Source organism: Musa acuminata, chromosome BXJ3-6, assembly GCF_036884655.1.
Source record: "Musa acuminata AAA Group cultivar baxijiao chromosome BXJ3-6, Cavendish_Baxijiao_AAA, whole genome shotgun sequence".
NCBI classification, from domain to species: domain Eukaryota; kingdom Viridiplantae; phylum Streptophyta; class Magnoliopsida; order Zingiberales; family Musaceae; genus Musa; species Musa acuminata.
This window is the reverse complement of record NC_088354.1, coordinates 37,008,129-37,025,340: the sequence shown is the minus strand read 5'-3', so window position 1 is coordinate 37,025,340 and position 17,212 is coordinate 37,008,129. Positions and strand designations below refer to the sequence as shown.

At 39.4% G+C, this 17,212-nt stretch overlaps 2 protein-coding genes and 1 long non-coding RNA gene across 3 annotated transcripts; 1 reads left to right on the top strand and 2 right to left on the bottom strand.

Annotated features, from left to right (window-relative positions):
• The first annotated feature begins 375 nt into the window (after window positions 1-375).
• On the top strand, window positions 376-9,351 carry LOC103989472 (hydroxyproline O-arabinosyltransferase 1). Its single transcript, XM_009408319.3, has 8 exons — window positions 376-882; window positions 1,666-1,733; window positions 1,845-2,046; window positions 2,125-2,222; window positions 2,430-2,499; window positions 2,582-2,653; window positions 2,798-2,911; window positions 8,840-9,351. The coding sequence occupies exons 1-8, from the start codon at window positions 466-468 to the stop codon at window positions 8,900-8,902; spliced, it is 1,104 nt and encodes a 367-aa protein (XP_009406594.1). The 5' UTR covers window positions 376-465; the 3' UTR covers window positions 8,903-9,351.
• A 1,322-nt stretch (window positions 9,352-10,673) lies between these two features.
• LOC135639625 (probable galacturonosyltransferase-like 1) lies at window positions 10,674-12,044 on the bottom strand. Its single transcript, XM_065153467.1, has one exon. The coding sequence runs from the start codon at window positions 11,992-11,994 to the stop codon at window positions 10,918-10,920; it is 1,077 nt and encodes a 358-aa protein (XP_065009539.1). The 5' UTR covers window positions 11,995-12,044; the 3' UTR covers window positions 10,674-10,917.
• A 3,161-nt stretch (window positions 12,045-15,205) lies between these two features.
• Window positions 15,206-17,070, bottom strand: LOC103989470 (uncharacterized). The gene is made up of 2 exons (XR_010497740.1): window positions 16,934-17,070; window positions 15,206-16,175 (listed from the first exon to the last, which is right to left on the bottom strand). It is a non-coding gene; the product is annotated as an uncharacterized LOC103989470 (long non-coding RNA).
• Between the last annotated feature and the right edge of the window lie 142 nt (window positions 17,071-17,212).

Below are 17,212 nucleotides of genomic sequence, written 5' to 3'. Positions count from 1 at the left end.
TTATTTATAGAATGATTGATACTAGAATTTTTTTGGATGGTACAATGATCGCCATATAGTCTAAATTATAGTTACACATCTTATTTTCCTGAGACAATGAAACATGACATTTCAAAGTCTTTTTTCGGTATAAACATTATAATAATCATACGTGCCGAACACTAACAACAGCGTTCATAGAACTCTTCAGTTCTTTTGGCTTTACATGTGATACACTAATACTTGGATATGTGAAGAGACGTTAAAAACAACACATCATGAGACATCAAACAATAAATGCTAATTATATCGATTAACATAATAAAATAAATTCGATTTTTGAATTATATTGGAGACGCTTCGCTTCAGATAACATATTCTCCACTTACACCTGCAGAACACCAGTATCGCTCGGTCTATTATATACAGCAACACCAGAAAGAGCCCCGTCTTCTCGAGAAAGAGAAGAGGAAGAGTGGATAGAGCATGGGGTCTGGTAGGAGGTTTCTCTACTACCTCCTCCTCACCCTGGCCGTCGCCCTCATCACCTACAATGCCATCATCTCATCTACTGCTATACTCCTCAATCCCGGCTTCCCTGGCCGCCAGGGCGCTCCTCCCTCCCGCTCCTCCTCCGACCCAGTGGTACGGATGCCGTTCGACCGCCGCCGGGACGAGGGGCGGCGGCCGCGGCCGTTCCACACCGCAGTGACGGCGTCGGACTCGGTCTACAACTCCTGGCAGTGCCGGGTGATGTACTACTGGTTCAAGAAGGTCCGGGACGCCACGCCGGAATCGGAGATGGGCGGATTCACCAGGATCTTGCACTCTGGCCGGCCCGACAAGTTAGTGGACGAGATCCCTACGTTCGTCGCCGATCCCCTCCCTGCTGGAACGGATCAGGTGATTGAGCTTCGTGCCCCTTGATCTCGTTGGTTTCTCCCCTTCCTGGGTTTCAGGGTTTGGGCGATCGGCGTTTAGCTCTCTGAGGAGCGCATGATAACTTGTTTGCAGCGGAAAAAATAATTATTCGATAGTTCGCTTGGATGTGCGAGAGAGTGATGCAACCAGGTGCCGTCGCTCCATTAGGTTTCTATCCGATTGATCTAAGTTTTTCTTTGAGAAATAGTAATAAGTACTGAGAAAATACGATGACGTTCACCAGAGAATTCCGTGCCTGAACTCAGTCGATAATGGCTAGCAGTAGGTGAGAAATTGCAGCTGAGGGTAACAATTTTCGGAGAGGAGCTATATCAAGATATGTAGTCAACTTGCTGGACTAAATTAGAGCTGAGAGTTGGGTAAACTCAGCAAGAAGCTACTCGATTCTCTACTTTTGTCTTCATATTGAGTGTTTTTGATGTGAAACTTGGAATTTGGGTGACACGTACTCAAGATTTCATAATACGTAGTATTGCATGGTTCTCTTTTGATCATCATTAGAGTCTCTTTGGCGGATGAGTACATTTCCACTATTGGATTAGGTTAATGATGTTCTTACCTAGAAGATATCATACAGTATATGAGATTGTAACAAATGAATGAAGATGTTAAATACCAATTGTAAAAAAAAAACCCTTTCTGAAAAACTCAACCTAAAGAATGAGGTATCTTTTTATTTTTGTGACAGACCATTGATTTGATATGAGTGTATTTTCTTGACAAGACTCCACCTTCTAACCTCAGGGATATATTGTTCTCAATAGGCCTTGGGCATTCGTCCAGTGGCTTCAGAAGGCTGATATCCAGGAAGAGTAAGGCTAACACTACACCTGTATACAAAATTTTGATGTGTTAGTGGATCATCAGTTAAATGACCATCTCCTTCTTTTGCATGTTGTTTGTATTTCCTAATTCCTATGCAGATATATTTTAATGGCAGAGCCTGACCATATTATTGTTAAACCTGTACCAAACCTGGCTAAAGCTGGACTTGGAGCTGCTTTCCCTTTCTTCTACATCGAACCCAAAAAGTTTGAATCTGTTCTTCGTAAATACTACCCAGAGGACAGGGGACCAATCACAGATATTGATCCTATAGGAAATTCTCCTGTAATCATCGAGAAGGTAATTTCACACTTTACTAGTTTCTTACTATTTCATACTTAATTTTATTTTTCATTAGAGCATTGCATGTGGCTTTAGGCATCCCTTCTGAAAATTGCTCCGACATGGATGAACCTCTCTTTGGCAATGAAGAAAAATCCCGAGGCAGACAAAGCATTTGGTTGGGTGCTTGAAATGTAATTTCTCATTGTCTTCTTCATGCTGATTCTCAGGGCCTGATCTATTTTTGAATTTCAGTAACCATTTCTTTCTTCACTTACTGTCATGTTGTCCGTTTAACTGTGTTTCAATTTTGTTGGTTGTATGTTTAGCACTGATTTTTGTTTTTCTGCTAAGTAACTTGTGCTGGATTCAAATATTAATTTCATAACATTTGTTGCCAGGTATGCATATGCTGTTGCATCTGCGCTTAATGGGGTGGGGAACATCTTACATAAGGATTTCATGATTCAGGTATGGCAAGTCTTTCATGCACATTATGGCATTTTTAAGATTTATAGTTTGACTAACTGATTTGTATCTTCGTATATCTAAGCCTCCTTGGGACTTAGAAGTCGGTGATAAATACATTATCCATTATACCTATGGATGTGACTACAATATGAAGGTATTTCATGGTTAGCTTTTCTGCTTATTATTTTTACAAATTCCAAAGTATGCCAAGTTTTCCATCATCATATACATACACTTGAGTTTTTTGCCTTAAGTATTATATTGCCTTTTCTTTTTTTCCTTTGGTTACAATCCTCAGGGAGAGTTAACATATGGGAAAATTGGAGAATGGAGGTTTGACAAAAGATCATTTGGTCAAAAGCCTCCTCCCAGGAACCTTCCTTTACCACCGGATGGAGTTCCACAAAGTGTGGTATGTTTTTACATTACTCATGCTTAACTGGTTAGCCTCCGATTCTGACTCTCTGACGTGTGAGAAGGTGTTAATATTTTTCATTTATTATTGTTTGTAATCTTTTTGTTGACTGTTGTCTGTATTTGCTTAGATCGATTGATATCTAGATGGATTTTTTTCTGTCTACATAGAAAATTGTAGTTGATGTTCATAAATATTTGAGCTATTGACTCAAGAGAAGTTTGCATAGTTGCACTCCTTTCATTACACTAAGATCGGCCCTATATTGGTCCACAGTCAGGAGGTTGTATCATGGTGGATCAGGGTTGGCCAAGGAGATCAGAACAAGAATTAATGCTAATTGGGATTTGAAGTAGACACTAGAGGACTAAGGCCTGAAATTCAACTGGAAACAGAATGGAAATATTTCTTATAGTTCCAAATGAAACTGGGATTAAATAAATCATCAGATACAATACCAATGAAATTTTTTGGATAAAAAGAAAGCTCATATGTCCAGTGAAATTTCTTTTGACATGAATGTTCATATGTCAAAAGAAAGAAAGGAAAAGGCAGTTAAACCGTGCTTAGGAATCACAAATAAAAAACATATTTTCTTGTGTCAATTCAATCAACTTTGTACTTCAAGATGTATTTAATATTCACTTGTCCAAATAAAAGTACAACTAGATCCATATATGTAGTTATGTACTCTTATTCAGAATATTCCGGATAGCAGATGTTCATGTACTTAAATACTTAGAACATTATAGCTTCTTGTTGTTGTAGATGTTTAGATGCATAATTTGAAATATAGTGAACAAACAACATTTTGTGGCTCTATTCGGATATGAAAAGCGACTCAAATGGATTTTGTCCTACTTGTTGCATTGTTCTTGCAAGAACTTCCTTTAAAAAAAAAAAATTTGGGGATGTGCTCCCAAAACCTTTTTGTATATATAACAAAGAAATCTACATTCAAACACCAATAATGCTAATGCTGGTCCAAAGTTCGGATGGAAAAGATCAAAGGTTATGTTAGGCCATCGACAACCATCTAGGCTTTAGGTATCTTAGATCGTTTATAAAATAAGATGAATATTCATGGAATTAAATTTGGATCGTTAAGATAAAGAGGAGCTTCATAATTTTTTTTTATGTTCACAGAATACTTTTTAGTTAAAAGAAAAATTTTATAAAATATTATTAGACCAACAATCCCTTATGGAATCTGAGTATTGGATGATTAAGAGAACAGATGCAAAATATTTGTATTGGTGGAGTTACTATGAAGGATAGAAAAAGAAATATTTTCAATCATGAACAATTAGATAGATCTCCTAAAAGAGAAAAATGAGGAAGAATCATTTAAATGCTATAATGAGAAGAATTGAGTTAATTAGTATTAATGGTACGAGGAGAGATAGAGGGAGACCTAAGAATATTTTACTAAAAATTATATATAAACATTTCAATACTCTTAATTTGATTAAAATTATTACTCTTATAGTGCTCAATGACAAAAGATTCACGTAGCAAACTCGAAATAGTTAGGATATTACAGCTTTTTGTTGTTATTGTTAAAAATAATCTATGAGCAAAAAGATTGATCACATTGAATTTTATTAGAAGAAAACAGGAATTACATGTTTTCTTGGATAAGCTAAAACAATGTCTGGAATAAGAATGCTGTAGTAGCATGTAAAGAAAGCAGAGTTGTAGTTTAGGGTCGTGGACTTTCAAAAAGGTAGAACAGCTGTCTTTCCATTTGACATGAGATATTAAGAGGAGTACAAGTTTTGCCCATTTAGTCTGCTTAATTGATTCAAAAATATGCTGGTGCATATATCAAATCTCAGCAGTTGTAACTGATGACATTTTGTTATGATTAAGAATGCAAATCTGTATACAGAAGCACAAACCATATTCTTGTTCAATTCCAAAGTTGGGTGCTAGTGATTTCTTCCTGAATGATCAAGTTGATGGCATAGGGTCTCTGAAGGAAATTGAAACTGGATTGAGATGGGAAGCTATAGGAATCCTGTTATTGAAAGAGTATAATGTTCTTAGTGATTGAAGTGCAAATTGTTTTTTGTCTCATATACATATTTGGATGAATCTATAGTGGGACAGAGCAAGATATTGCTGTTAATGAAGCTTTGTGCTTGAAGGGTGACATTGAGGTTTCTGATATTATATGGTGTCTCGGCCACCAATTTGGATCTAGATTTTTCAGAATTGCATTCTGTGTAATTCTGAATCAGTTTTGAATCAAGGAAAAATCCAGTTGTAATAGCAGGGCAGGATGTGATTCCAAATCTTGGTAATGCGAGTCCATTGATAAAATTAATGGACTCAGTGTTTGTTGACGCTAACTGGAGGTTGAACTAAAAAAATGCTTGCCTTTATTTGTAAAGTTGCTGGAGCTGGGCCATCCTTCTTTTGTCAGTGGCCTATAATTCTGTAACTATTCACAATGGAGTGACAGAAAAAGAGTCTTCTATTCCTGCATAGATTACTTTCCCAATCCCAGATTATATTCATCACTCAAACATACTAAGCAAGTTTGTGAGTTTGCTGGGAAGACCTTTATTCACTGATGCCTATACTGCTAGAAATGCAAGTATATCATGTGCCAGATTAATGGAGATTGTCCTGAATTTATACATATTGAGGAACCAGATGGTCAACTGGGTTATTTATGAACTGATTCATCCTAGATGTCATAATTGTGGATATATGGTATTCTGATTTTAATTGTTGGAAGAGAAAGCAGGTGGAGCAGGTTTCAAAACCAAAAGTATTAGATATTTAAAAAAACCCTTAAGGGTAGTGGATCTGGAGTAGATACAGTTGTGGAAATCAATAGTATATCTTGTTTAGCACAGAGTGTTTGCTTCACCTAATAAAAGGAAAACGAAAAATGTGTAAATCAAGATATTGGAAATATTGTTGCAATCTTATTAACAATGGTGTGTTGCATGATAATGATGATGGAAGACACTGTGCTAGTAGTGGAAGTCTTAGACATAGCACAAACATATCTAAGTCAGCATAAGTCAACACCAACAGTGAAGGGACTATGAAGAGGCATGAAGACAGTGAACTTCTTGAATCAAGATGAGTGTGAATTGTGCAAGAAGTATGTACTACCTTCTTAATATTGAATGTATTCCTATGCTCAAATTTTGGAGCTTGCAGGACTAGTTAGATATTGCTGTTAAAAACAAAGAATATAGCTAAATTCTCTGGCAAATGGAAATGAGGATGTCGTAGAGGTCCCTGAATAACTAAAAGAAAAAGAGGAAAAAGGTCTTGAGTAGGAAGAAAAGAGTTGCCTCTCCGCAGAAGAACTAGCCATGCAACTGTGGTGCTGGAACGTTAGGGGATTAGGTTGTCCCATAAAGCAAAAGAGACATGCACAAATTTGTGGCTGCTACTTTGGATATCAGGTTCAACCAGGCAAGGGGAAGATGCACTAAGGACAGAATCATACTAATTATTCAGAAGCTCTTTTGGCAGGATTTGGGCTGTATGGATTGTGAATCAAGTGCTAGTTAATTCTATGAATATTCTATATTCTACCACGGATTATTCATGTTGAGGTGATTATCTTGGATGGTTTTTGTTTGGCTCCTAATTCTTGATGGTGCACATACCAAGGTGGAAAAGATTTGAGTTATGGGATCGCTTAGGACTCAGGGACAAAGAAGAAGAATAACCATATAGCTATCAGCTACATAGCCATGGTTGTTGACGGGAGAGTTCAGTGCTACCACCAGACCTTTTGTAGTAGAAAATAACTCTCTGTCGTTGGCCACATTCCAAGGAATTTGATGCTGAATACAGGTTTGCTTGATTTGATATTTTAAAGGCTTATCTTTTGGTTTCAGACCGATCAGAGTCCATGAAGTTGGACAGAATCTTAGTTATGATGAATCATTATCTTGAGTCAAAGACTGAATTGCTTTTCCCTGGTATTCAAGCCACAATCCCATGCTGGCATATGCATTTATGACATAATAACAAGAAAGTACCCTTTGGAGTCTATATCTGGCTATCATGCAATCATCAGAGGTGCATGGTAGGCTGAGTTCAATATTGCACTATGTTCAAAACAATGCTGAAACAGAAACTCTTGAAGATTAGATCGAATCCATTATATCATTGCCAAAGCAATTGGAAGGAGACAGTTGATGAGCTTCAAAGTTATTAAATTAAAAGGTGATGATGAGTATCTAACTCAATATGGAAGAATTTGTTTTTGGTGTTACATTACATTGCTGCAGGATGAGGAGTGTCTACATATGCAAAAATAAATACTGTGGGTTATGGGAATAACTACTTCTTCATGCTATGAGAAGTTTTCCTGTATCTTTAAATTAGGAAACTTCTGCTGTATGGGAAGAGATAGAGCAGATGACTTTTACTCAGGAAGACAATAAACTATTACTGAAGACTGATTATCGGATCAGTATTAAAAAGGCCTGAGTTTTTAATTGAGATATAGGGAACAAGGTTCATTGGCATAAACTAGTTTGTTTCCAAAGGGAATACCTAAGTTTTCGTTTTTGAATTGTGTGTTGCTCTGCAAGATAGATTATCAAAAAGAGAGGCTTCTTAGGCGATAAGCATCACATCTTCATGCCGTATTTGGCTGAATGAGAATAATGATCATTTGTGATTTTGGGTGTGCTTTCAGATGATCTTTCACAAGCAGATATGGGCAAATATGCTTTTACTGGTTGGTCTGCATGAGCTGATAGTTTTCCTGCAAACTGAGGTAAAATGGGCACTAAATATAGCTGAGGGAAAGGGGCAATACAGAGCTGCAGGAAAGCCTTTTGGCAGCTACTGTTGAAGTATTTATCATGGCTGGCTTGCTAGAAATAATAAATTCTAAATCAGCAAAGTTCTAAAGACATGTTGACCTAACATTATTAAAGATGAAGTCATTTGCAAGTTCGGGACTGTTTGGAGTTTTTTGGCTTATATTAGGTTAGAAGTAAATATTCTCTGGATCCTAGTGGAAGACAACTGGATTTTATAGTTTTGTGCAATGGAAGTTGCACCACAAGTTTGACATGTGGTTATTTTTCTTTTAAGTTACTTTAGGAGTTAAGTGTGTTTGATGTTGCTGACTGCCTGTGAGAGAAGCTTGCGCCATTTGTTTGAGCTGTGATATATTTGTATTCTTCATTATTTTCCATTGATTTAGAATGGAAAAGGTTATCAGTTCAAAGAAAAACACATTTTATTATCGCAGATGGGCTACAGATTTCTCCTTAGGAAGAATTTTCCATGTGAAAAACATTTGTCGACAACAACTGGATAATAGTTTTGGACAAGTTTAGATAAGAGAAAACAGGTTGTAAATTCATAGGCCTTATGAAACTATCTTTGTTCAAGCAGTATGTCTCTTTTATTTGGGAAGTTATTCATGGGTAATCTTTGTTTCTTCATAACCTTCCTCCGGAATACATCTTTAAGCACTGTCTTAACATGCATAGATAATATCAGAATGTTTATCTACTTCATATACATTACTTTGTTCCCTGGTCTAACTATTGTGAATATAATTTAACATGCATAGATATAAAAAGTATTGACATTTTATCTACTTTGTATATGTTGCCCTGGTCTAACCATTGTGAATATGTCATCTAGAAAAATGCATGACAGGACTTCTGTTGATGAAGTTTATATACCTTGCCAGTGGTAATAGCTAATGGAAACTGTATCTCTTCTGTTAATGATAAATATCTGCTCCATTTGAGATGTTGTTCATAGACGCCTTATATTTTAGATCATGATATGTGGAATATGTTACTCTTTAGATGTTCAATGTACTCCAAAGAAAAAAAAATGCATCCTTTTATTTTCAATAGATATATTTTTTTTCTGTTTTCTGAATATTAGTTTCTTGGTTTCGGAACGTTCGGTCAGGTGACTCTTGTCAAGATGGTGAATGAGGCAAGCGCCAACATTCCTAACTGGGATATCTTTTAAGACTCTTCCCAGCTTACTGTAAAGATCTTTGTTGCTGCTAATGTGAGGGGCCAATACACTTTCTTGAGGATACACGAAAAAAGGTAAACTTCATAAAACTTGTTAACAAGGAGATGCTTTTGGGGAGCCTGCCGATATTTTCAGCACACGCCAACCACGGGTATAAGGCGCAGGATAGTGTAGGTCCATTAGGGTTAATCTTCAAATATGTGTATTCAGGGAGTTGTAGTTGTTTTTTGTGTGTGAATGCCTAATTCTCTTTAGTTTGGAGATTTCCAACCCAGCGGACTGCTGGAGAGGTTGGTGTCGGGCATGCCAGTTGATTTATATTGTAAAAGGTTCTGGAACTGATTTATGTATTGCTGAAGTCAAAATGCTACGTCTGTATGCTGATTTTTTGTGCTGCCGAAGACTTCTGGCAAACATTCTCAGTGCTGTTATCATCTTCATCTTTGGTGTTGCACTTATTGTAATTGTTATGATTAGTTTTTAGGAGTTAGTTCTTCTTTATGGAATGGAATCGATTTCAGATGAATTAATGCTTCTGTGCCGTCACAATTTTTGTCATTATAATTTTGTGCCTCAGGAACTTAATTGAATTTTTCGGATTTGATTTCATAAAAATTCCTATTTATTTTTTTCCATTAGTAGTGTAGTTGAGCCGGTCGAGTATATAATTAACTACAAAGATGATGACATAATTGACAGATATGATTGATGAGCAGGGATGAAGACGGGCTTATGAGGTAATCAATAAATGATATTTATCGTCATATTAATTAAAAAAAATATTAACTAGTAAATATCAGATTATTTTATTAGTCCTCTCTTAGTCTTCGGTAAATATAGGATCTGACGTACAAGTTAATTTAATTTCCATAGGGGTCCCACTCTTTTACTATCTAAATATGTTTCCTAGCTTTGTGAGATCACCGACACTGAGACAATAATAATATAACAGCATATCTAGTGAGGTTGAGGAAGTCTGCAGCCACAAGTGTCTCAAAGTCAATGTCTCTTAGCTCCTACCCCAGCTCGAAGCTTCTGCCCTTGAAGAGCATGAACATGGCCATGAGGCTCTCGACTTTGGAGCATGTGTAGAAAGCCGCCAAGTCGTGGGCCATCTTGATGCGTTAAGCACGAAATTGCTGACGAGATGAGGAGATGGCACATGTTTCGTGGCATTTTGCAGTGGTCAAAGAAAACTTTGATGCCTTTCATTAAGCAAAAGCACGTATGCGTGCGACGGATTATCCGTTTTGGGTGATGAGAAGCTAACCCACATGACATGCGAGGGATTATTCGTTTTAGGTGATGGAAATTGAACCCGCACAGTTTTATCTTTTCGGAACATGTAAACTTCAAAAGATATCTCTAAAGGTAGGAAAGACCTGACGAACTTATAAACCCTTGGTTCCCATATTTCTTTGGGACTAAATGACCTTATCAACTATGATTTTATATTCCATACCAAAATTATGAGATACATATGATAGTTACATAATAGTAAATTCATTTTTTTTCTTCAAGTAGAGGTCATTGCAAATTTGGATTCCTTTTCCTCTAAATAGTTTATTCTGAATCAAAGTATCTGCAACTCTTTTTATTGCATTTGGATTCTAAAGGTTGTAGTAATGTAAATACATGTTTCATTCTAATATTTGTAATAATTAGCAGGTCTTTCAATTCCCCACTTAAAAATGCAAAGCAATCATTGCACTAACATTAGTACTCCATTACCTACCACAGATGATAAGAAGAGCAAGTGAGGTAGAAGGGAATGAAGCTGAAGGTTTAACTCACAATTATTTTGTTCATTAAGATCCACCTTACTTACCTACACCCCTTTCAACCACACATTATAAGTATATCATATTGTTCTTCTACATTTGACCAGCAAAATCTTTGTGCTTTCAGAGGAGAAGAAGAAAAGATACAAGAAAATTAAGATGGTGATGTGTGTGTGTGTGTGTGTTCCGGGTGGGGTCGGTCGACGGGGATGGATTCGGGTCGGATCAGGAGTCGTCGATGGCGAAGGGGGCGCGGAGGAGGAGGTCATACGGCGCCCAGAGGGCGTCCAACGGGCACGGTCGCCCGGCGTCGAGGCGCGCCCAAGGCTTCCCCTTGCCGCTCCAATGCAGCAAGCTGACCGGGCCCAGGTGGAGGTCGCGGCACAGCCCGCGGTAGTTGTCGCCGCCAAGGCCGTGCTGGTTCCATCGGTGTTCCACAGCCGCGATCCGACCCGCGAAGACGAGAAGGAAAGGTGGCAGCGAACCCAGCTCGTAGATCCGCATCCGTTTCTGGAGCTCCATCCATTCCTCGATTTGCTCCGTGTACCCGCCGTCTCGCCACCGGCCGAGCTCCATGACCATGACGCCGGTGTTGAAGTAGCAGGCCTGCCGCCCCTCGAAAACCACGGAGAGCGCCGGGTTGGCCCAGAAGGTGGCTGTGAAGTAGGACGTGAAGTTGGCGTTGCAGTACTCCGGGGCGGCGAGCGCGACGCCATCGGGGAGCGGGATGGAAGCGAGGCTGGCGACGTCGTCGACGAGGACGAGATCAGAATCGAGGTAGACAACGCGGCGGGCGCACTCCGGGAGGACGCGGGCGAGGTAGGAGCGCGCGTAGTTGAGGGGCCGGTCGAGCGCGGCCCGGATGGAGGTGGAGATTAGACCCGCGACACGGGGCTCGTCGGCGAAGGGATAGATCTGGAAGCCGAGGGAGGGGAAGGATCCAGCGACGGTGGCGCGGAGGTAATCCGCTGCGGAGGAGGCCACGAAGTGGAAGAAGACAGACTGCGGGCAGCCGGTGTGCCGGAGGACGGAGAGGACGGCCGCCATGGAGCCGCGGAGGTAAGCCACGTCGAGGGTCATGGCAACGTGTACCAGCGCGTTGGGGGAGCAGGCGGCTCCAGGCCCCGCCGGCAGAGGCGGTGGGCACGAGGGGGCGTTGTAGAATTGTGGCGCCTCGCGGAAGCTCGGCATGCCAGATGCGGCGCCATGTTTCTCTGCAGCGGCGGCGGTGGCGCAATAGGAGGACGACAATAACACGGCGAGAAGGAGCAAGAGGGTCGAGGAGAGCGATAATGGAGGCATTTGGATTTTGGAATTCGTGGGGTCGCACTCGCACGTCGAAGGGAGGCAAAGAGGGGGGATTATAATTTATGGAGGTTTCGCGTGGAGAACTACTGTAATATATAATATTTATGACGCTAAACTTCAAGTCTTTACCAACTAATCTTCAAGCTATGGTTCCATCATGGATGGGTCTTGTCTTGATAGTATCACCAATTGTATTGTAAGTAGCATCCACGACGTAAATGAGTGGGTGCTGAAGCCTAATTCTTTTCCATCTCGGCTTACGATTTCCATTTAATTATCGATGGGAGGAATGAGAAAAGGTGGACAATATGACAAATACTGATATTATAATTCTAACACCCATAAAGAGCGTGTATACTGCATTGCATTGTATACGGTGAGAGAAATTTTCATCATATTTATCAAATAGTATAATGACGCTCACATATTTCTCAAATAGTTTATGTTTTGTATAGTATGTAAAGGACGATCGAACGTTTAACAACCCAATTTTAGTTGGGTTTGATGATCGTTTTAGACTTGTAAATAAAAATATAAATACTTGTGAAAAATACTTGTGTTTGTAGTGGACTATTTTGTAATATAAATAAAAATAAAAATAATTGTGTAATATAAATACTTGTGAAAAATTTCAATATGTAGTGGACTATTTTGGATCCTTTGTTGTGTGACCGTTCAAAGCTTGTAAAATTTGTTTGTAATTTGTATTAATTATAAAGTGTTTACTGAAATGATTGCTTATGGATTCCGGGTGAGGCGTTTCTTCTTATCCGTTTTCTCTTTTGTAGGTACTAAGGGACGATAGTAGGAAGTTTCGGAGAGGTTGACCTTTACGGACGAACATGCAAGGGTGTCACACGACTTAGACAAAACCAGTTAAGTGCATGATGAAAAATGATAAAAGGATGGATAATAAAACGAAGACCTAATATTATAGGTCACAACTATTTGATCCAACGGTTCAATGAGCCATTAATCTGAAACCAGACCAGATTAACGCCTTATCTAATCCTAACACAATGATCATCTATTTACTGCCTCCAATTTCTTATCTCCAACTATTCCTCAACGTTACCAAGCTATAGATGTTGTAGGATCAACACAAGAAGGAAATAACTTTTGTGTTCTGTAAGTGGTCATTTTCCATCTCTCTTTCACCCACTGAAGAACAGGAGGTTGCTACATCACCATCGTCATGTGAAACCAGAGAAAGTCCCACCTTTGCTTACAATCTTTTTAGTTTAGGCCTGTTGTCAGTGTCTCGTATGTTGTTGTTAGATCATCTTCTCCGTTGTGATCTAATTCCTTGCATTTGTGTTACTGTTGTTTGTGTCAGAAACAAAGGATGAGTTGCTTTGCTTGGGAGATAATATCGGCAGATGTTCTCTCTCCGGGCAAATAGGTATGGAGTTGTCTTCAAGGTGGGATTTGTGCATGCATCAAACGGGGATGGGTGGTAGAGGAGCCATGCGTTAGCACCAACCCGTCACATAGTTTTGGCCAGGAGGAGGCATCTGCAAGGATTCTGTGACCAAATCTGATGCTTCCCCTCCTGAAGGTATCATGGGGATTTGGTTGCTGACAGTCGCAGTGACGCAGACTCTTCTTTGGCATGTCATGCATTGCATTAAACGATCGTGGTGGAATGGGCATACGCAGACTGGTGTTCGTCTGGAAGAAACCACTACAAACATTCTCCTTCGGGTATGGAGTTCCCTTGGAGGTGGGATTTGGCTGGTGATTCACTTAATGATGCAAACTAGCGTTTGTCATGTTTATTAGAAATTACTCACATACGTGAAACAGTAAAAAAGATTGACATAGCGTATTGTTAAATTATATTTTGGTTGTATGATGACGGGAGAGGATCTATATCCAATCTGGGTTTACTTCCACGGATCATAGGCAGAAGTGTCAGAAAAACAAGAAATTCGATTAATGATCTTATAAAATTACATATAGCAGTGGCATACTCAATAAAAATCTCTTTGATGCTTAAGCGAGAAATTATTTAGAAGATTATAAAAATAGTAAAGATTATAATTTTCTCAATAAGTTCGAAGGATATATCAAGGGAGTTTTTATGGTGTGTCAAGATGACTATTGAGTTGAGACAATGATTCATATCGAGAATAATTATGCGGATTATCCGATCATTATTGAGACATAGGCTCGTGAAATGTTGAGTGTTACAATTACATGTATTGGCTAGCATTACCACTCATAGACTACTAGTTATCATTCCAATTTTATAAACTACTCATCGTATTGAGTCACCATCCTTGTTAGCATTGAGTCATTATCCCTATTAGTGCTGGGTTATCATCCTCATAAGATAGGGGATTAGCTAATGTCACTTAGATGAGAATGATCTCATTGTATTACTCATGTGTCAAACTCTCGTGTCATTTGCCCCTATTGTCTTTCAGCACATGAAAAAGGTTGAGACATGATGTCTTATTTAGTAGATTATCGATCAATGTCACTATAACGTGGTTACATGCATCGTTCGATGGTTATTTTGAGGTTGGCTATAGTTGCATCATCACCCATTTGTGACTAGATTCATTGGCCTTGATTCACTAAGATTTTGGCGCAATGCTTCCCGATGGATTTGATCATGTTTTTCATTAAGAGCCACTTTGCGATCGATTCAATCACATCATTATAAAAGGGTATTTCATAATCAAATTTGATCGTGTTGTCACTTTTTCTCTTAGAGAGATACTTAAGGGATGCTCCATGATAAATGAGATTTTTTATGATTGAATTTGCTCGTATTAGCTTATGATTGAATGTAAAGTAATGATCGGAGTGGTTGTTTGTTCCTCCTCGTTAAGTTTGCCATGTACACTATTAGCTTTTGTTGCTTTCCGTTTTGACTTACGTAGTGGACACCGTAGTGGTTCTGATGTCTATTTCGATCCATCATTGTCATATCGATTTTCCCTACCCATACCATCTTGATCCACTTTTGAGTACAAGATTCTGAATTATTTAAAATAAAATAAAATAAATTTATTGGTGATATGTATCCAAATTTATAGATGTTATCAATGAATTAAAATCACTTGATAAAAGTTACTCTAATATTAAATTAATAAGTAAAATTTTTAGATCACTTCCAACAAATTGAGATACAACGATTTAATGATATGTATGAGACAACATGCAAAGGTTCATAAGAAAGAAGAAGAAAGACTGCTTAAAGAAAAAAGTTACTCACCTCAAAAAAGAAAAAATGGATCCAATAAGTACATGCTTTTGTAATCTTTAAGATTGAGTCACAAATAAGGGAAAGGTAAAGAGATAGTGCAATTTAACCTAAACAAAACCTTATTTCAACCTCAACCGGACACCAGTTGATCAGACTTCTGTGAATCGATAATGATGATGCGGGCATATGTGAAAGGATCAAACATTTACAGAAGCATCCGTGATACTGTATTAGCAATTGCCAGCGCCACAAACAAGAAGAAAAGCATGTTCCAGATGACATTAGCCCGTTGTCTATGATTTGGGTGTCGCCAGAACCCATGAGCATGATGTCCATGACCCTGGTAGAACCCATGAGCAAGCTGGCCATGACCTTGGTGGATTCCATGAGCATTCCAACAGTGAAACACATTGGCATAACCTTGGTGCAAAGAAGCAGGAACACCACCGGCAGTTGCTGCCGGAAATGAGAAGTCACCATGCCTCATGCCAGCCACCTGATTCCAGCCCACTGGCCATGGGTAATGGTTGTTGAGGTGATGGACATGGTTCACGTTGTGCTGATGGAAACTGGTCATGTCAGGTTGTGGTTGTTGGGCTCTTGCCGACCTCCGACCAGCTGCCGGTCGGCTGGGAATGTCGGTACCATCGATCGACCTGGACTGTGGGTCGGCGGGGCTATTTCCTCCACTGTACAGTGGGATAATATCCACCTCCTCAACAGTGGCCTTGCAGACGGGACACTCGGAAGAGCTGGAGTGGCCATGAAGCCATTCATACAGGCAGGGCCAGCAGAAAAGGTGACCGCAGAGGGTGACGACGGGCTCTTGAGCGGGATCCAAGCATATGTTGCACAGGAAGCTACTGGTATTCCTGTTGCTACTACCACCAAAACCCGATGGACTCTGTGGATCTCCAGTGGCTGACTCCCCAGATCTACTTCCCATGTATGTATTCACCTTCGTAGCACACAGATTGTCATCAAAAGGGGGTATTGTTTAGCGGCAAAACAAAAACTCTCATCTTAAAGATATGGCATTGCTCACAAGTTTTGCGCAATCTTGCTACACAACCCAATTAAACCTAGCTTTCGTACTGCAAGACCAATTTAACGGCAAAGGATGGTTTTTTGAGATCGAAACAACAACCCTAAGACAGAAAAGCATCAAAAATTGTGGCCCTGTCTTGAAATTATCCTCCGAGATCGATGGGAACCCCAAAGGTAGCAAAAATCACTAGCAGAGATGCAAAGAAGCCACAGATCACACACCAAAACTTGGATCAGTCGATCCACCGGAAAAAACCATGAATTGCCGATCGGATCACGAAGAATCCGAAAAAGACTCTCTTCGTAGATCAAGAACATCCCAACAAAAACAGAACTTTACGAACTCCAAGACCGATTCGAGCAAAAAGGGAGGGGTCTTTGAGATCGAAACAACAGCCCCAAGGCAGGCGAGCATAAAAAATTGAGGGTCCATCTTGAAATTATTCTCCGAGAGAGAAGGTAACCCCAAATGCTCGCAAAATTTGCAAACAGAGAAACCAAGAAGCCGTGGATCGCACATAAAGCACCAAACAGTCGATCCACCAGGAAAACAACCATCAATTGTCGATCGAGAGAGATCAACAACTTCAAATTACAATCAAGAAACCGAAGTACGAGGGGCACAATTGCATAAATAAACACAGCAAGGAAGAAGGGGAAGAGAAGTACCGAGTCCGAGGACAGAACGAAAGAAGCGACGGAGGAAAGACTTCGTGCTGCTTTTACAGTCTTCGAGTCTCTCCGTCAGTGATATCGATTGCTGTATACTTTAAACACGGGAAAAGGAGTAGGTGTTTGCTCCTATTGGTGAGCTCCACATCCTTTCCCTTATCAGCATCTTATTATAAATATATCCAAATTACATCATATATATATATATATACACACACACCCCTCAAGTAAGTAGGTTTTATATTTACACTTTTATATTTGAGTTTTTGATAAAAG